This window comes from Balaenoptera acutorostrata, chromosome 20 (assembly GCF_949987535.1).
Source record: "Balaenoptera acutorostrata chromosome 20, mBalAcu1.1, whole genome shotgun sequence".
Classification (NCBI taxonomy): domain Eukaryota; kingdom Metazoa; phylum Chordata; class Mammalia; order Artiodactyla; family Balaenopteridae; genus Balaenoptera; species Balaenoptera acutorostrata.
Window position 1 is genome coordinate 51,027,907 of NC_080083.1, and position 20,397 is coordinate 51,048,303.

At 49.5% G+C, this 20,397-nt stretch overlaps 1 protein-coding gene across 1 annotated transcript; it reads right to left on the bottom strand.

Annotated features, from left to right (window-relative positions):
• Positions 1-237: 237 nt before the first annotated feature.
• FN3KRP (fructosamine 3 kinase related protein) lies at positions 238-8,210 on the bottom strand. Its single transcript, XM_007185925.2, has 6 exons — positions 8,026-8,210; positions 3,858-4,009; positions 3,403-3,494; positions 2,350-2,432; positions 1,571-1,693; positions 238-1,342 (listed from the first exon to the last, which is right to left on the bottom strand). The coding sequence occupies exons 1-6, from the start codon at positions 8,164-8,166 to the stop codon at positions 1,004-1,006; spliced, it is 930 nt and encodes a 309-aa protein (XP_007185987.1). The 5' UTR covers positions 8,167-8,210; the 3' UTR covers positions 238-1,003.
• Between the last annotated feature and the right edge of the window lie 12,187 nt (positions 8,211-20,397).

A 20,397-nucleotide genomic window follows, 5' to 3' on the forward strand; every position in this document is an offset into this window, starting at 1 on the left:
CAGTTAAACTGCACCTGAGTCGTGTAGCAACAAGTCCTCAGGCCACACCTGCACCTGTCCTTATCTGGAAGCTCTGAGCTATTCTCTTACTGATCAAAGCCAAGAAAAAATGTGTTCTTTTAAGAAACAACAGTTGTACCTATTTATTTTCAGAATATATTACAAAGGTTTCCTGGCAAACAGCTCCAATAAATATTGAATTATGATTTAAACAAGGGAAATCAACACTCTCACGTATCACCGAAACCACTGAAAGTTTATTCAAATTTTTACATAAAGGGATTTGTTAGCATCAATGCCATTCATGAACATTTCTCACCACTGCAAGACTGAAGGAGGGAAACCACTGGTTTAGCGCTGGTTTCTACAATGCAAATGAAATCGGCAGTTGACGGGCTGCTAACAGAAGCAGTTCCCTGGCTCCTAAATCGACCAGGGACACTGAGGCGAGCAGTTTGGTCACTCCCAGAATGCGTCCAGACCTGCTCCGCCTGCGGCAGGTCCAGTGGCGGTACAGAAAGGAAAGGGAATGTGCTGGGTTTGGGACTGATCATCAGGAGGTGCTCCTAGGACGATGCCTTCACGTCTAGACCCAAGTCTGACCCACCAAGAAGCATTACCCCGGACAGCAGTCATTCCTGGAGAGGAGACGGGGAGCCGGTGGGAAGGTGCCCTCGGTGGCAGCACCTGGCACTCTGGCTACCTCCCTTCTTTACCTTCGGGGCAGCTGCGGGTTGGACACAGCCCGCCCTCCATTGGTCCCTTGGTTCACATCCAATTTCTAGTGCAGTTTTATCCAGCTGTGAAGTCTAACTTTAGGGTGATAAAACCTTTATTCTGAGATGTCACGTACTTTATGAGGCTTGGAAAGTTGGTCTGAAGCTACTCCAGGGTGTGAAGAAATGGGAAGAATCCCTGAAGAAGAGGCTGAGGAGGAACCAGAGGCTGGCCACAGGCATCAGGTTAGGATCTGGTAACCCGAACTCAGGCCTCCCTCCAGAGCTCATTTGATGAGATTCCTCATGATGCTGAGGGAGGACCCTCTGTACCCTGATCCAAAGTGATTCCAGTGGTTCAAGTAGTGGAAGAGCTGATACAGCTTAAGGCGCTTCTCGAAGCCTGGGGCCTTGGGGACTTTGCTGTGGTAGGCGGAGTAAAAGGAGCCACTGAAGCCCCCGAACATGCCGGCTATCGCCAGCTCATACTCCGAGTGGCCATAGAAGGAAGCTGGGTCAAAAATGATAGGCCCAGAGGAATCCTCCGCCACGTTTCCTCCCCAGAGGTCTCCGTGGAGCAGGGCTGGGACGATGTCCAGATCATGGAACAGGTCAGGGATTTTTAACTGCGGGGGAAATGCAGCCTTAGCAAAGTGACCGATGCACACAGGAGGGACACAGAGGCTTTTCTGAGTGTGGCTCCCAGTGCCCAAGCACGGCCTGGTCAGTGCACAGGTGCACAGACATGCCCACCTCCCGTCCAGGCCCAGGCCCAGGTGGCCGCACCAGCTGCAGCGCCTTCCCATCAGGCCTGCAGGGCATGACGGGCACAGGCTGGGAGGGGCGACGCTCACCTGCAGAGCAGTCCAGAGCTCACGGGCCTCCCTGTCCCCAGACCCCTGTTCCAGCAGGTCCATCTGAGGCTGAATGCGCTGCCGGGCATAGAATGTGACCCAGTCCCTCTGCCAGTCGTTCACCTGTGTGGTTGACAGCAGAGCTCAGAGGAAAGCACCAGAGCAAAGGTGGAGCGGGCTGGTCCCCAGAGGCGCCACTGCAGGGACCAGTGTAAAGGGGTGGAGCTGACCAGGCAGCCTGGGGTCTGGAGGACATGCTGGGACCGGCAGGTTCCCAGACAACCTCCCACAACATCTCAAGATCTGAACAGTGTGGACTGTGCCCCGTGGGATACTCAGTGCTCCCCTCCCAAGCAGCTACCTGCCTTTCCTCAGAGGGCGAGGCTGCCGTCTTACCCACTCAGCCCAAGTATGGCTCCCCAGGCTGAAATCCCCAGGGCAGCCAACCACAAAATCATAAAACTCAAAGTTACAGTCCCTTTTCATTAAGCTACCTTTGAGAGTTTCCTACTTAAAATAAAACACAGTTTAACTTTCTAATTTTCACCCACCTTGAAATCCAGCATCCTAACTTGCTGGTCCTTCTCTGCTCCTCTGAGCTTACCTAGCATGTGAGGTGGATAGTCCTCATATCGACTGCTTAAAATTAGCAAAGAAAAAAAAGGAGCAAAGACCTTTTACCAAATTTCGCCAAAAAAGAGAGAGGGTGTGCTTTCCGCAGCTGTTTCTGAACGGCTGGCCTGACTGGGAAATGCAGGCAAAATGGTGGTGTCACTCACCTGGGGGAGGTACCCGCAGCACGTCACCACGTCAAAGCCAAACTGGTCCACAAAGGGCCGCTCCACTTGCCCACCTCCTTTCCCTTGCAAGCAAAATGAAACGAGAGAGATGACAGTCCCCTCGCTCCCTAGGGGCCAGCTCTGGGAGCTCAGAGCAGCTCTGAGGCCTGACCTCAGCGTGCCCTTCTCCACCTCGTGTCCTCATCCAAACAAGGGCCCTGGGCTCCGGGACCCAGGAACAGAGCCTGTCTCATCAGAGTCAACAAGCCAGGACACCCACTCCTTCCCAGGAGAGGCACCACAGGATGCTCAGAGGAGCGACCACACTGTCTCCAAAAGAGGAGGGAAAATCCACCCCATAACCCATCAGGAAAGGACAGCTTTCAGTGGTCAGTTTAGCATTTGCCACTTATGGAAGATAAACTGCTGTACTTGTAAATGATCTCATCCTCTGCAGCTCCCTAAACTCAAAGCAAACCTGGAAGGACTGAACTACATGTAGGTGGAAGGGACGAGGCCGTCTGTCTGTCTCACACAGTAGGTTCTTGGTCGTCTGTCCCTGGTGTGTCTGCTACTCTGGCTAGCAGAGTAACCATATGGGCTACACATGGATTATCAAACGTCAAAGGATGAAAATCCTGGAAGACACCCTCAGTGCTACCACCACAGTAAGCCCCAAAAAGGTCAGACGTGAGAGCTATCATTCTGAGTCTCATGTGTGATTGTTCCTAGAAGAAAAGGCACTGTAAGGTAAGCCAGAGAAACTTTGATAGGCTTTCTTCTGGGGAGTGAGAGGTCAAAGGAACCATAATATGATAGGATTTCGAGTTCAGGAAATATTTCCTGTCTTTCAAATGCATTTTCGAGACAATACACTAATTGTATTCACTGTGTTCACTGCAGCCCAAACATGCAGCCTTGGGGTTTACATTCCTTTCCTGTGGCAGCAACACAGGTCTGACTGTACACAGTGGCAGCACAACTCCACCCACGCACCCATACCGGCCAGATGTCTTCCTCTGGGGGGGGGGTCCCTCGGGCCCACAGCCATACCCACTGTGCCAGCCTCCTTCTGGAGAGTCTCTCCAAGCCTCTTGTTGTCTAGGTGTAGATCTGCCAGCTGGGTTCCAAGCTTTGCAGCATGACTGTAAAAACAAAAGACAGCCACTAAACTCATGGTACAAATGGGGACCCACCTCCATTTGAAAGGTCTCAGGTCACACAAAGTAGGTGAGACAGTGAGGCTAAGAGTCTGTTCTGGTGAAGCAAGTGGGAGATGGAGGGCCTCATCTGAGTCTGCAGCCAGGTCCTTTGTCAGCATCTCACCCTTAAATTCCTCTCCTGTTTGCTTTTGACCCACAGAGTACATGCTGCTCATTCTGCAGAACTCAGGACGTGCGGGGTCATGGGTTCCTTCTATCACATCCCACAAACTTACACCCCAAATGCAAGCTTCCCACTCAGAGAAAGAACAAAGGCACCCAGAGGTGAAGGTGAAGCAAACGAACCTGCTCAGATACCGCATGTCCAAATGCTCCATCACCAGCATGCTGCCACCTCCAGGGGCATCGAGGACCTTGATGGGTTTGGGCACCTTCACTGTGCCTGTCTTTAGGATGGCAGTTAAACTTGCCATCTCACCTTCAAACATCCTTTTGGCCTGTCAGAGAAATAACCAGGGAGGGGAGAAGGAGGAAGAGCAAGGCTCTGTGTAGACATGTTTTCTCGAGCACCACAACCAAGGCTGACTGCAGACTCAATAGAACGGACAGCTTTTCCACTTTTCAGTAGAGCAGATTACACGTTCTGAAGCTGCACAGGAATTAGAGGGATTGTACTTTCTAGTTTTGTATATTTTTATTGTCATTGATCCCAGTCTCTCCAAAGAGAGAAATGTATGCCTGGTGCAGAGCTGGACTGTGTACACAGTACCTCAACCACAGTCCTGTCCCAGGGGGCCCTCAGGCACAGGCGGCCCCCATCTGGGTGTGCCAGGAAGCTGGCGTAACTTCTCACCTGAATGGACCACCAAGTCCTATGGCATCTCCTACCCGGCACTGGAAACCACCTCATCTCCACCACCTTTCCCATTTCCAGTCCAAAAGTCCTTGTTCCTGCTTTTGGAAGGCAAATCCCACCCTGGAACACACCCCAAGCTGTCACCCCACTTCCCTCATGACAGCCCCACAGGGCCTGGCCCTGCCCACATCCCCCCCCCATCTGGGCCCCGACCTGGGCTCCACCTCCACACTTACAGGCGGGCACACATACCCCTTGTGCTCCTGGATTACAGTCTTCTCTAAGTTCCCCACAGACATGTGGGGAACATGACAGCCCCACAGTTCCCCTGGCCTCCTCCAGCCTGGAGACTTCCACACGCCATGTCACCTCTGCTTGGAACACCCCTCCCCCTTCTTTTGCCAAGTCAGCCCCCTCCCCTTCAGATTTCAACTTAATACCAGTGTTGATTTCTCAGAGAAATCGTCCCTAACTTACCAGGCTAAGTAATTCCTCCCCTTTAAAGTATCTTTTTTTTTAAAGTAAAATTTCTACAGACGCGTATGAAGAAAACTGCACAACTCAGAAGCATCCACCTCTAACTTTCCCAAAGTCAGCACATCCACGTGATGGCCACCCGGCATTCCTCTCCTCCCAGCCGCTGCCACCCCACCCCCACATCTGTCTGTCTGCTTTGTCATCTCTACAGAGGCAGATGGTCAGGCCTCTTCATTCCACACTGCATTTGTTACGCTGGTGCATCAACAGTCAGAGTTTATTCTCTCTGCTGTGTAGAGCTTGCTGTGCGAATGTTCTAAAACGTGTTTGTCCAGTCTACTGATGAAGGACACTGGGCTTCCAGTTTGGGGTCACTACGAACAGTGCTGCCATGGACATTCTTCTATCTCTACTTTGCATAGTTACTAACTCTGTGACCTTGGTTTCCTCATCTGTAAAATGGGGTTAGTAACAGTACCAATTTCATAGGCTTGCTGCCATAATTAACTGAGTTAGCAGCTAACAGTTTCACAGTCCATTCTAAACACTTTACAAACATTATTATTATACTACTTTGGAGAGCTAAAGTTCCTGAGGAGGAAAATAAGAACTGTGTCTTAAGGAGGATTTTCAGAGCAGTCTCTGAAGACGAAGGAACACAGCTGGGCCCTGGCTATACTTTGTACTACAGCACTGGTTGTGCAGCGTAAAGGATAAATTTTTTTTTTTTTTTGGCCACGCCACACTACATGTGGAACTTCCCTACCCAGAGACTGAACCCATGCCCCCTGCATTGGAAGTGCGGAGTCTTAACTAATGGACCACCAGGGAGGTCCAAATTTTTTTAATTAAAAAAAAAAAAATGTAGGGAGAGGTGAAGAAGGATCTGTGAACCCAGCTAGAGGCAAGGATCCCTCACAGAAATGTCCACTACCATGTGGTCCTAAGTGTCTAACCCTAAGAACACTGCTCCTCCAGAATGGGACAAGGGCAAAGTAAGCATTAACTGGGATGCAGGGCTACAGAAGATCCAGAACTTAAGGGAGGAGCATGAGAGAAAGCCAATTACTCAAGCATGCAAAGGACAGATAAGCGTAATCAAGAGAAAAAACTTAGACCAGGTCATTCCAGCAGAGAGTGAGAAGGAAAACAAAAGAGCAGCTATGTAGTCTTCTCTTAGAAGTGTGGAAGAAGACATTTTCACCTCCTAAAAGGCAAAGCATAAAAACAGTCCTATTTTCCAATCAATCAGCAAAAGTTTCTGCTATGGGCAGTATATCTGCATAACTCACACAGTATATTGCCAAGCAAACTAGAAAGAGACATGTTTGAAACTATCTACCAAAGGATTAGAAGGAACTTATGTGAAGATTAGCTAAAAGAAAATGGACTCTGATGACAATAAAAAGCAAGAACCAGAATACCAGTAGCAGAACAATGTTTAAAAAGCACTACTGAGAGATTCCATTTTAATCATCAGAAAGTATTTGCTTCCCTGTAATCCACACCAAGTTCTGAATTATTACAAACACTAATGAAAGTGGAAATACAGCTGTGAAAAGGATGGAGTGGGCTTCCCTGGTGGCGCAGTGGTTGAGAGTCTGCCTGCCAATGCAGGGGACACGGGTTCGAGCCCTGGTCTGGGAGGATCCCACATGCCGCAGAGCAGCTGGGCCCTTGAGCCACAATTACTGAGCCTGCGCGTCTGGAGCCTGTGCTCCGCAACAAGAGAGGCCGCGACAGTGAGAGGCCCGCGCACCGCGATGAAGAGTGGCCCCCACTTGCCACAACTAGAGAAAGCCCTAGCACAGAAACTAAGACCCAACACAGCCATAAATAAATAAATTAATTTAAAAAAAAAAAAAAAAAGGATGGAGCCACATAAGAGAAAAAGAACCCAGAGAAGGCCTGTGGTGGCAAGTAAGGAAGGACACCTCCACTACATTAGTACTGACTGGGGGAAACCAATGTAAAAGAGCAACTTCAAGGACCATTAGTTGTCAAATTCCTATAGAAGGGATGCACAGGATGACACGCAGCCAACCTCTGTAGAACAGAGTTGAAGGTTGGTCTTGCGAGAACAGCATCGTTTCAGAAAGAGATCATCCCACACCACTGAAGAGGGGATATTCTGCAGTATGATTTCCAAAGAGAGGATAAAAGTGCTGAGGGTGTGTAACACGTAGGACTTGGTACTGGGGTCAGCACCTTCAGCCCTATTTGAAACAAGGCATTGTCCAGACCTGCTCCTTGCCTACTGGAGCCATCCAGGGCCTCCCAGCTAACACTACAAGCATGACCCACCCAAAGTGCGCAAAGAAGTGACATCAACACGCCGGGATAAGTCAACTTCAGCCGGGAGGCTCACCTATTTTATATGGGAACCCTTCAGAAAACGTTCAGATACAAAACAGAATGGAGAGACGGCCGCAAGGGACTGAATGTTTGTGTCCCCCGAAAATTCAGAGGTTGAAACCTAACCCCCAAGGCGACGGTGTTAGGAGGCGGGGCCTTGGGAAGTGACCAGGCCAAAGGAGTGGAACCCTCATGAGGGGATTAGAGCCCCTATAAGAGACCCCAGAGAGCTCTCCTGCCCCTTCTGCCACGTAAGGACACAGTCAGAAGTGGCCTCCACACCAGGGAAGGAAGCCTCACCACCATCTTGGACGTCCGGCCTCCAGACCCAGAAATATACATGTTCGTGTTTAAAGCCGCCCAGTGTTTACAGCAGCCCGGCGGACCAAGGCTACATTACTTTCAGTATTCAGAAAGGGTTTTGATCTCTGCAAGCTCAAATAAACCCCGGGACAAGGGACTTCTACTACCTGTCCTTGCTCAAAACTCGCCAAACAATGAATTTTCTCACGGCAGCGGCCACCTGGGCCGCGTGAAAACCACCCACAGCGTCCACGCGGCGGTGGGGCACGCGCCCGACGGGCCTGGACCCGCGCCGACCTCCCTGAGGTTCGAGAGGCCGCAGGGCTGAACCGCGGACCCCCCCAAAACGCCAGGCCAGCCTGACAAAAAGACGGGTGACCGAGCGCCTCCGCGGCCCGCAGACCCGGGCTCGGACGGCCCCACCCGCGGACCCGGACCGGCTCCCGACGCCGAGCCCGGACACGGACCCGGGACCACAGTCCCCCGCCTCCGCCCCCTTCCCCCGCCCGCGGCAGCCCTGACCTCCGCCTTGGGGTTCACTTTCACAAACACTCGTCCTCTGTCCGTGTCGTAGCTCCGGCCCTGGCTAATGCACCCACCCCCCGAGTGACCCGTGGCCTTGACGGAGCCGCAGCCCAACTCCCGCTTCAGCAGCTCCTCCATGTCGCCCGCGCCTGGGCCGCGTACCCGCCTCAGACAGTACGCAGACGCCGCGACGCCGCGGGGGCGCGTGGGGATTGGGTGAGGGGCGGGAGGGCGGGACCGGGCCGTGGGAGCGCGGGAGGGATTGGGGGAGGGAAAAGAAGGGGCGGGACCTGGCCGCGGGAGCGCGCGGGGATGGGGGAGGGGAGGGTCGACGGGAGGTGGGGCTGGGGCTGAGTTGTGCTCCCAACGGCCTCGAGACCCTGGTGGCTCTGCTAGCCACGGGATCGCTCTGGCCTTTCCCCTGACCTTACCTGTGACCTGCCGTTTACCTTGTATGGCCCGTCCTGGTCTGGGGCACACCCCCTGCTCCAGCCCCTCGTCCACGGCTCCAGAGCGTCACCCCTCACAGGGGCTTTCCCGACCTGGAGGCTCCTGCAACACCCTCCGGGGTGCTATCTTTTCTGTTTGTTTGTTTGCACTTGTTTATCCAATTAGCATCAATCTCCCCAACTAGGCTTTAGTGCTTTGAGGGTAGAATAAAGTCTGCTTTGCTCTGTATACTGAAAAAAAAAGTCCAACCTAAAAGTTGAGAGTTATGTTTTATTGGGGGCATTACTGAGGATTTAAGCTAGTGAGATAGCCTCTCAGATGGCTCTGAGGGACTGTTCAGAAGAGGAAAGGGAAGAGCAAGAATGTACAGGAGTTTTTTTCAAAAACAAACAAAAAAACCAGGTAGTCAAACATCAAAAGATTACTGCTAATTAAAAAAAACCAGACATCTCAAGTAAATGAATTTAGTGCTTTTCTGTGTATGAGAAAATGCGACAGTCTGGGCTTAGTGAAATCATTCCTTTGATACGCACCCTAACTATCTAGGGCGTGTCCTGTGTTCTCCATTCTGAATTCCTCAGGGTGCACAGTCGCGGATGGCTGCAGTGGCTGAGGGCTTGATGGCCTCAACGTCTTTTGTTTACTAATATGGCAGGCAGCATTCTTTGTCCACGGCTCCCCGCGTTAGTCAGCATTCTCCAGAGAAATCGAACCAACAGGGTGTGTGTATATAGAGTGAGATTTATTTTAGGGAAATGGCTGTGGAAACTAATAAAGGGAAACCTGTTTTAAATGGAGTGGGTAGGCCAAAAGGGAGAGCTCTCACCCTGTCCACCCAGACACAGCCTGAAGGTAAAGACGTGTCACCAAGTGCCTCTGCCCTGTGGCCACTCAGGGTCAATAACAGGAAAAACTGTTGATTACAGATCCCAACAGGAAGAATCATCAACAGGAAAGAATCCTCAATTACAGGCCTCACCAAGAAAGGTGTTCTTTGTATCTCCCACAAGAAATCAATTACCCAAGCTACTCAGCCAATGAAAACCAGTCATCACTTTCAACTCTCGCTTTCCTCCAATGGACTTTAGTTCAAAACAACCCCTCCAGGGATTTCCCTGGTGGTCCAGTGGTTAAGACTCCAGCTCCTGCAATGCAGGGGGCCAGGGATTGATCCCTGGTGTGGGAACTGAGAGCCCGCACACTGCAGCTAGAGAAGCCAGTGCGCGGCAACAAAGACCCAGCACAGCCAAAATAAATTTTTTAAAAAAAGAAAACACAAAACAACTCCTCCAGCTTCTTCCTTCTAAGGTTCTTTTCCTTTCTTTGTTGGATTTGTCTGTGGCTTTTGTGGTAGCCAGCTTGTCCTGAATTGCAATTCTTTGCTGTTCCTGAATAAACCCATTTTGCTGGTAAAACTACAGGGTGTTTTATTTTTCAGGTTAACAGGGCTCACACAGTCGTGGAGGGGCAAGACCAAAATCTGCAGGGTAGGCCAGCAGCAGGAAGCCCAGGGCAGAGTTCTGTTGGCAGAATTCCCTCTCCCTCAGGGGAGGTAAGTGTTTGTTCTCTGCAGGCCTTCAGCTGAGGGGATGAGGTCCACCCACCAGTCTACTGATTTAAATGTTAATCTCATCTAGAAAACACCCTCACAGAAACATCCAGAATAATGTTTGACACCGTATATCTGGGCACCACGCCCCAGCCAAACTGACACGTAAAACTGACCATCACATTCCCCATTGTTTCTCAATGCTTACTTAGCATGATGCACAATGCCAGTCATGTCATGGACATTCACTAAGAATGTGCTAAAACAATGAAAGAATGAATAATTGAGGCTTTGAAGGTTGAAGATTTAAGGAATAAGAGCAGATCGTTTGCGGATAGTTTGGACCAAACTTCCTGCTGAAAATAACTAGAAATGCTGATTAAAACAGTTTAAGTACATGTAAAAAGCATTGGAGAGCTGACAACACAGCAAGGCACATTAGCCCCAGATCTCTCCTCACGCACACACCGGGGAAAGGTGGCTGCCTGCAAACCCTCAGGAGAGCTCTACTCTGAACCAGTGCTGCTGGCACCCTGACCTCCAGCCTCTAGACCTATGAGAAAATACATTTCTGTTGTTTAAGCACCCAGTCTGTGGAATTTTGTTTTGGCAGCCCAAGTGGACCAACACACCAGGCGTACTAGGGAGCAAGGTGCCATGAGGTCAACACAACAGATAGTGGATAAACTCAGGTGCTGGCATTTTCAGGCCCACTTAATGGCATATAACTGTGCCTACTATGACCAAGGAAATAAGAGCCAAGCTTGAAAATATCTACAGGGAAGAAGAAACTAAAAAAAGTGACTAAGCAGATTCTATAAAGAACCTGAGGGAATAAAATTTATGTTTTAAGACAGGACAAGAAAAAAAAATTTTTTTTTGATGTGGACTATTTTTAAATTCTTTATTGAATTTGTTACAATATTGCTTCTTTTTTTTTCTTTTTTTTTTTACTTTTTTAAAAAATTTATTTATTTTTGGCTGTGTCAGGTCTTAGTTGAGGCATGTGGGATCTTTCCTTGCGGCGCCAGCCTCTCTCTAGTTGTGGCACGCAGGCTCCAGAGCGCGTGGGTTCAGTAGTTGCTGTGCGTGGGCTTAGTTGCCCTGTGGCATGTGGGATCTTAGTTCTCCGACGAGGGATGGAACCCGCATCCCCTGCATTGGAAGGCGGATGGATGACCGGGGAAGTCCCTGCTTCTGTCTTCTATGTTTTGGTTTTTTGGCCACGAAGCATGTGGGATCTTAGCTCCCTTATAAGAGAGCGAACCCACACCCTCTGCATTGGAAGGTGAAGTCTTAACCACTGGACCGCCAGGGAAGTCCCAGGACAAGAAAATTTAAGCATAACATACTTCCTGCCCATACTGGGCCTTCCGTAATGTGCATCTGCATTACACATTAACCAGACCTTCTCAAAGGTGGGAATGCCTGCTTGACCATAAATATCAATTTTTTTCTACTTCTGACGCCAGCAATGTAACTCCTTAGAAGATTAATTTTTCCTTCCTAATTCTGTAAGGGATCATAGTGACCTACTGCTTGCCTGTACATGCAGATCTGGACTATACATCTTTGGTAATGTTTATGTAAAATTTCAGTGTGCCATTTTGATGTACGATCCTTTGTCTCAAAAATGTATCTGACTGTGCCTTCAACTTCTAACAGGTGGAACAGTCCTCAGAGATTTCTGAAAGACTGTCTCCCGGATTATAATCCTCAGGTTGGCTCGATTAGAATTCTCTATTTCCTCTTTAAATTGGCTATTGATTAATTTTTTTGTTGACAAACCAAAAAGAGCTTTTAGAAATTAAAAATATAATATTTAAAATTTTAAAGCCTAGGGACTTCCCTGGTGGTCCAGTGGCTAAGACTCCACGCTCCCAATGCAGGGGGCCCGGGTTTGATCCCTGGTCGGGGAGCTAGAACCTGCATGCTGCAACTAAGAGTTCACATGCTGCAACTAAAGACCCTGAATGCCACAACTGAAGATCCCACGTGCAGCAACAAAGCTCCCTCATGCAGCAACTATGATGCGGTGCAGCCAAATAAATAAATAAATATTTTAAAAATAATAAAATAAAATTTTAAAGCCTAATGAACAGGTTCAACAGATTAGACACAGGAAAGAATTAGTTAACTGGAGGATGTCAGAGAATTGATGCAAAATGTGGTACAAACAGACTAAAGGGAAATTACAGGTGAGACTAAGAAACTTGGAAAATAGTAGTTCTAGTAGACATTTGACTGGAGTTCCCGAAAAGGGGAAGGGCAGAGGCCACAATTAAAGAGAAAATGGCTGAGAATTTTCTAGCACTGATGAAATACACCAACCCTCAGATCCAAGGTCCCCCCAACATCCCAAGCTGGATAAATTAAAAGAAGTTCACATCTGGACTAATAACAATGAAATTGCAGAATACCAAAGAAACAGGAAATTTCTTAAAAAGTCAGATTACTTTGAAAAGATTGATATCTGGGGGCTTCCCTGATGGTGCAGTGGTTAAGAATCCGCCTGCCAATGCAGGGGACACGAGTTCGAGCCCTGGTCCAGGAAGATCCCACATGCTGCAGAGCAACTAAGCCCATGTGCCACAACTACTGAGCCTGCACTCTGGAGCCCTCGAGCCACAACTACTGAGCCCACGTGCTACAACTACTGAAGCCCGCGCGCCTAGAGCCTGTGCTCCGCAACAAAGACAAGCCACCGCAATGAGAAGCCCGCGCACCGCAACAAAGAGTGTCCCCTGCTCGCCGCAACTAGAGAAAGTCCATGCACAGCAATGAAGACCCAATGCAGCAAAAAATAAATAAATAAATTTAAAAAAAAATAAAAATAATGGGAACTATATTCAATATCTTATAATAACCTATAATGGAAAATAATCTGAAAAAGAATATATATATATATATATATATATATATATATATATATATATATCACTGAATAACTTTGCTGTACACCAGAAACTAACACAACATTGTAAATCAACTATACTTCAAAAAAAATTATCTTTGTACTTTAAAGGGGTAAATTGTTCTAATGTCTTTTTGTTGCTCCAGAGAAGGGTAAAAGTAATGATTATTTTCAGTCTTTGATAAATTAAACATGCATATTGTAATTTCTAGGGTATTCACTAAAAAAAGAGAGTTCTTAACTTTCCTATTAGTAGAAGAAAAAATCAACTAATTCCATAGAGCGCTGGTGTCTCTTCTCCTTCGTATAAGGACTCCAGTCCTATTGGATCAGGGCCCCATCCTGTGACCTCATTTAACCTTAATTGACTAGCTAAAGGCCCTATCTCCAAATACAGTAACATTTTTGATTAGGGCTTCAACATATAGATGGGGGAGTAGTGGAGGGCACACAATTCAATCCATACCACCAAGGTCTTTCACAAAAGTCAGGATGATGGTTGGAACAGATGTTGTTGGTACCCCACCCATGTGCCTTCAGCATTCACTGATCCCCAGCCGGCCAGCCCAGGGATTCCAGAGTCCCAGCTCTCTGGGACTCGGGGAGAGTTTTCTCTGCCCCTGATGCTGGCCCAGTGCAGCATCCCCAGGAGCAGCTATCTCTGAGGCTGCCCAGCTGCTGGAGTTCCCCAGAGGGATGCACTCCAGTCACCCAAACACCCTTTTCTGAACTCCTGCCTCATTTCCCCACCCCTACAAAAGCTTCCCGGTGTCACCCTCATGTAAGCTGCTTGCACTTGTACCTTGTCTGCTTCTGAGGGAGCCCAGCCCCGAGACAGCGGTTGCTGTCACACAGGAGGGAGGGTGTTGTATCAGGAAGGAAAGTGCACGGTTTCTGGCGCACCGGCCATGCTGTATTTCTTGACCTGGGGGGTGATTTACAAAAAAAGTGTTCACTTTATAATTATTTATTAAGTGGTACACATGTGTGTGTTTTCTTGCAATTTTCCATATGTATATTGTATTTCACAATTTTAAAAAGCAAAAATGAGCAGATGAAAATCTACAAATGGTAGCAGATGAACTAATTAACACTTCAGAGGACAGTGAGGAGAATTTTTTAATTTTCTAAAGGTCATGGGGCAACTGCATCACAACATCTGTCTAAGGTGGCATGGTAACATGCAGGGTGAAGACCTGTTATACCCTATCTTTACCTGTGGTCTCAGCCACTTTAACTTCATGCCATGAACAGGAAAGTTTTCATCAAAACTATGCCACCAGGCTTCCCTGGTGGCGCAGTGGTTGAGAATCTGCCTGCCAATGCAGGGGACACAGGTTCGAGCCCTGGTCTGGGAAGATCCCATGTGCCGCGGAGCAACTAGGCCCGTGAGCCACAACTACTGAGCCTGCGCATCTGGAGCCTGTGCTCCGCAACAAGAGAGGCCGTGACAGTGAGAGGCCCGCGCACCGCGATGAAGAGTGGCCCCCGCTCACCACAACGAGAAAGCCCTCGTGCAGAAACGAAGACCCAACACAGCCATAAATAAATAAATAAATAATTTAAAAAAAAAAAAACTATGCCACCACTAGTTAAGGTTTTACTGAGAAATTACTTTCAAGAGTGAATTTTATCAAGCCAATTTAATTTCTGACCTCACTGAGATGGTTTATAGATTATTTTTTCAATTTTCATTTGAATGAAATTATTTTCATCACATCAATTTAACTCTGCAGTCCATTTTTTTTGTCCACATAAGATTTTGCTGACTATGCACCTACTGTTATGAATGCTGTCCTGGAGCCATTATTTCTACCAAGTCTAATTATCCTGAATCAAATATAAAGATCTAACTTTCATCATGTACTTTTTAAGCCAATGTTATTTTAAAAATCTGTGTTGATATTTGAAACAGAAATATTATTTATTAGATAAAAGGCTAATCATTTGTATGTGTTTGTTCATCCATGAGAAAATGTCCCACATTGCTCTGTGGTGGAAGATGGGATCATGGCCTTGCTAACTCAACCCTTCCATACATTTCCAGATACTCTCACCTTTGAGTCAAACATCCTGCTTTGTGGCATCCTGCCCTTGCAATCTCTTGCTGTTCCTTTCCTCCGGCTTCTTCCTCTTCTGCAAATGGCTTTCTCCTCCCTGTGTCCTGAGGTCATCCTCCTGAGGAGGGCTCCAACCCCTCTCTCTCAGACCCTGTCTGCTCCTCTGTCTGTGGCCCACCTTGTGCTTGTGTACATGGGCACATGTGTACCCCAACTCAATTGTCGTCTCTCTATGGCAAGCCCCAGGCTCACTCCTCACAGCGCAGGCCACTGCCGTGGAGCCTGGGGCACTGGGTTTGGGGTGGCAGAAGTGGCTGGCGTGGCAGGGGTGACTACTGGCAGCATATTTCCACCTCACCTCTCCCTACGATGCACGTGATGCACTGCTGACACAGAATGAGTTCGGTGAGCTGCTGCAACATCAAAAGTTAAAACCGTGTTGGACCATAGTGTGTGGGAGCGTGAAGGGTGCCCAGTGGAGGCTCCATCAACACTCCACAGGGACTCAGCCGATGACATAACTGGGCGTTTGCTGTGTACCAGCCACCTCCCCAAACACTTGTGAAGTGCGAGGCTCGAGGAAGTCTCACAAGCAGGGAATGGGACTTCCCTGGCGGTCCAGTGGTTAGGACTAAGCGCTTTCACTGCCGACGGCCTGGGTTCAATCCCTGGTGGGGGAACTAAGATCCTGCAAGCCATGGGCCACGGCCAAAAAAAAAGGAAGAAGAAGAAGAAGCAGGGAAACTAAAGCCCAGGAGGGTGATTGCTGGCCCAAGGTCACACAGCTGGGAAATGAGTCAGGATGCTACCTCAGGAGTCTTCAACACCCTCCCACCTCAAAGTCTGCAAAACCACTCCCCAGGTGGGTCTCCGAATCAGAGACACTACTGGGGGCCAGACACCAGTAACCCTTCTGCCCCACCCACTTCCCAAGAGGGTGGTCAGTTTTCAGGGGGGCCTCAGGGGTCTGCATTAGCAGGAGCCCTCCCTGTCCTCCAGGTTGTACCTGTCCTGCGGGGTCCTGCCACCCACCTCAAGGCCCTTGAGGCCTCTGCCCACGGCGGGGCCCTCTCCTCCGAGGGCCTCCTGCTTTGCCGCTCTCAGCGCAGTCCTAACTGCAAGAGCAGAGTGGGTGAGAGCGCCCACGACTGACTCCTTCCCAGCCGGGGAATGAGCGTCCCTGCTCTCCCACCCACGCAGCCCCTCCTTCACTCCCCCACTCTGGTGTCCAGCTCCCTTCCTTCAGCCCCCGTGTTCCCTTGTCTGTCTCCAGACAGAGGCCTCCATCAGGTATCCGCAGAGACCCTTACTCTGGGGCTCAGTTGCGGACCTTCCCGGGGAAGGGTGGAGGCTCTTTTCCAGGGAGTGCGGACAGATGGGAGCGTCCCCTCCTCCCAAGGCCGGGCTTACTTGCCACGGGAGAACCAGCATTGCTCCGGTTGGTGTAACTCCGTAATTATTGTAAAGGAGAACCTGGCTTACATTTCAAGAGCTTCCACCTTGGCCCCCAATATATTTCTTATCCGAAGCCTCTCTCCTTGACAACAGAGGAGGGTTCCAGGTCCTCCAAACACCAAGTTTGAGTATAGGAGCTGGGAGCAGCTCTGGGCCAGAGAGCCAGGACTGGGAGGGGGCAGAGGGGAGCCCCAAGTGTCCCCTCCATGCCTCCACCGGGTGGGCCTGATGTGAACAGTCCTGAGAACGATGACGACGGGCTATTGTCTTGTAGGAGCCGAGAGGGGCAGTGCAGAAGCAGGAGCCTGGCCCGGAGGCGGCCGGAGAGGGACACAAGCCTCTGGAGGCCCAAGCACACCTGGGCCTGGAGGTATGGCAACGGGCGGAGGGGCGGGGCCGCTCTGGGACGGGGTGGGGCGGAAGCCTGGGCAAAACAGTGGGTGTACGGGGTATGATCAGGGAGTGGGCGGGGCAGGTCAGTGGGCGGGGCTTCGACCATGTGCGTGGGCGGAGCGAAGCTCTGACTCAAAACCTACATTAAATGGATTTTGTCTCTGTGGCTCTGGAACTTTCTGGGGGCATCCGTGAGGTTACAGTTTTACCTAAAATAGGGTTTCTTTCTACGGCGTAAGAACAACTGGCACCTTGGCTGTGAATTCTTGGTGAGTCATCATCAACTATATACCCAGTGTGAATTTGTGCTCAGCTGTTAGTTTCTATTTACTTCCTGACAGCAGGGGAGAGAAGTAAGAGTTAACTGGTGTGTGCAAATGCCTGGCTTTGGGGGAAATATGGTCAGTCCCTTTTTAGTTCCTCAGTCTATTTTTATTTCAGCATCAGAGAAAGAAACTTGAGAAATGCTTTTCCATAGTCAATGGCATAAAATGGCTTAAAAAGATTCCTTGCATATCACCCGGCGACAGCATACATTCCTTCTCTCCTCCATCTTCCATAGTAGGGGACACCCCACAATGGTCTTCTGGGCCAGAGGCCACTGCACAATGCCACACGGATGCAGCACAAACTTCATAATGAGCTCTGTGCTTCAGAAATGATACCAGTGTCTGGCAGTTCCTCAAGCACTCACGATAGTTACTATATGACCCAGCAATTCCACTACTACCTGTGTACCCAAAAGAAATGAAAACACATGTCCACACAGAAACTTGTACAAAAATGTTCACAGCAGCATTATTTACAACAGCCAGAAGGTGGAAAAACCCAAACGTCCATCAGCTGAGGAATGGATGAACAATATGTGGTCCATCGGTACAATGGAATACTATCCAGTTTTAAAGAGGCAGGAAATTCTGACACATGCTACAACATGGATGAACATTGAAGACGCCCTAGGTGAAATAATTTAGTCACAAAAGGATAAATACTGTATGATTCCATATTGGATCCCTACAGTAGTCAAATTCATAGAGGCAGAAAGTAGATTGGTGGGTGCCAGGGGCTGGGGGGAGCAGAATGGGAAGATGTTGCTTAATGAGGACAGAGTTTCTGTTTTGTTTTGTTTTTTTAATATTTTATATCTTACAAGTATGTGTTGTATTTCTTTTTTTAATTAATTAATTTACATATTTACTTTTTGGCCGAGTTGGGTCTTCGTTGCTGCGTGCGGGCTTTCTCTAGTTGTGGCGAGCGGGGGCTACTTTTCGTTGTGGTGCATGGGCTTCTCTGTGGTGGCTTCTCTTGTTGCGGAGCATGGGCTCCTAGGCCCATGGGCTTCAGTAGTTGTGGCTCGTGGGCTCTAGTTGTGGCGCATGGGCTTAGTTGCTCCACGGCATGTGGGATCTTCCCGGACCAGGGCTCGAACCTGTGTCCCCTGCATTGGCAGGCAGATTCTTAACCACTGCGCCACCAGGGAAGTCCGAGAGTTTCTGTTTTACAAGATGACAAAATTCTGGAGATGGGTGGTGATGATGGCTGCATAACAATGTGAATGTGCTTAATGCCACTGAACTGTACACTTAAAAATGGATAAAATGGTAAATTGCATGTTATGTATATTTTAGCACACTTTAAAAAGGAAAACAAAACAAAACCAGGTCTATGCTGCCACACTGACCAGCTCCAGCAATGGAAGCCACAGGCAGGACCTCTGGCCATGGAGGTCTCTCTGAGCCCTTGTTTCCTTGGTGTCAGCAGGAATGACACCCCCACTTCTCAGGGTTGCTGTGAGGTTAAAGTGGGCCAATCACAGACACCCTGAGACTCCCTCACTGTCCACCGGCCACAGGCCTGGGCACTCTGGATCCTCGCTCCCAAGTCCTGATGACCTCCCAACCTGTGGCGCTTCCTCTCTGCCCCATGCAGAGCCATGGGCAGACCTTCCTCCTCTCTCTCCCGGAGTCACTGCTCAGCATCAGGGAATGCACAGCACAGTCCCACCACAAAGACAATCCGAACCCAAGGGTCAAGAGTGCCTAGGTTCAGACACCCTGCTCTAGACCCCAAGACCATTTGAGGGCCCTGGGAAAGGCCAGCTGAGGGACAGCAGGCACACACCTCCCAGTCCAGGCTGTCTGGTAGGCAGAGCTCCCCACTCTGAAACTCATTCCTGCTCTGGGTGGGCCCAGGGACCCTCACCACCATGGGCCCTGTTGTGGACGGAATGTTTGTGTTCCCCCAAATCCATATGTTGAAGCCCTAACCCCCCAGTGTGAAGGTATTTGGAGGTTAGATAAGGTATTTGGAGGTATTTGGGGTCTTTGGGAGGTAATTAGGGTTAGATAAGGTCATGAGTTTGGGGCCTCTTGATGGGATTAGTGCCCTTCCAAGACAGACACCTGAGAGTTTGCTACTCTCTCCATTGTATGAGGACACAGCCAGAAGGCAGCTGTCTACAAGCCAGGAAGAGGATTCTCACCAAGAACCAAATCAGCCGGCACCTTTATTATGGACTTCTAGTTCCTTAATGGCAAGAAATAAATTTCTGTCGTTTAAGCCCCCCAGCCTGTGGTGTTTTGTCATGGCAGCTCCGGCTGGTGAAGACATACCCTTCTGCACACAAGTGGTCCTGTTGGGGGTCTCGTGGTCCTATGGGTTTGTGCACTTGCACAAGTCATATACGTTTACCCACAACTGGCTGAGAGCACCACGGCTTTCTACTCTAATGACTGTCTTGTCACCTGCTCCTTGTGCCGGGGAAGTGTCCATGGGGTGTTTGGGGGATCTGCCCTTGGGCGGGAGTTGGGTTTCCTGGAAGATGTTTATGCGGATCTCAGTCACTTCTGGGTCGAGGGAGTCACCACCAGCCCTGGACTGGCTTGGAAACATGCCCACCCCATGTTAAACCTGCCAGGGTAAAGTGAGGATGCAGGGCCAGGCTGGCCCCTGATAGGACATGCTGGGGGCTTGACTCTGGAAGTGTGAAGGGGAAACAGGTCTGTGAGGGCTGTCACTGAGGGGGTGCAGCTTGGGATAACTTGGCTTTCTTAGACTCCTGGAGAATGGGAAGCCCTCTTCAGTAAGGAACACTTGCTGACCAGCATCTGGTTACCAACACCGCGTGTCTCTCATGGGAACCATGTGCCTTGGACCTCATCAGAATGCCTGGGTGTATGGGGCGCATCTGTAGCAGTCCTACAGACAAGTGTTCACACATCCCAACCCATTGGGTCTCCTCTGGGGACCTGACAGCCTATGTTTGGACAGAGTCTGGTGGTTTCAGAAAAAAAACGGCATGACAAAAATCTTTCTTCTTCCTGGAGAAAACATCATGAGACCCTCACACAAAGAGACAATTGCAGGTTATGCAGACAAAAAGTTAAAATAAACTAGGCAGACACAGTTGTTGCCCTGTGCATGTGGGTGGCAGCATCCAGGACCCTCTGCCTGGGGACGGCAGTGGGGAGTACTGGGGTGGGCAAACCCAATGTCCTCCATACCCCCCCAGGTCCCCAGTGGAACTGAGCCCAAGTGTCTCAATAGTC

Coding starts and splice junctions, on each gene's coding strand:
- FN3KRP (XM_007185925.2), bottom strand. CDS start 8,166: ATGGAGGAGCTGCTGAAGCGGGAGTTGGGCTGCGGCTCCGTCAAGGCC. Junction 3,495..3,857: donor GACATGCGGTATCTGAGCAG/GTTCGTTTGCTT, acceptor TTGTTTTTACAG/TCATGCTGCAAAGCTTGGAA. Junction 2,433..3,402: donor GAAGGAGGCTGGCACAGTGG/GTATGGCTGTGG, acceptor TTTGCTTGCAAG/GGAAAGGAGGTGGGCAAGTG.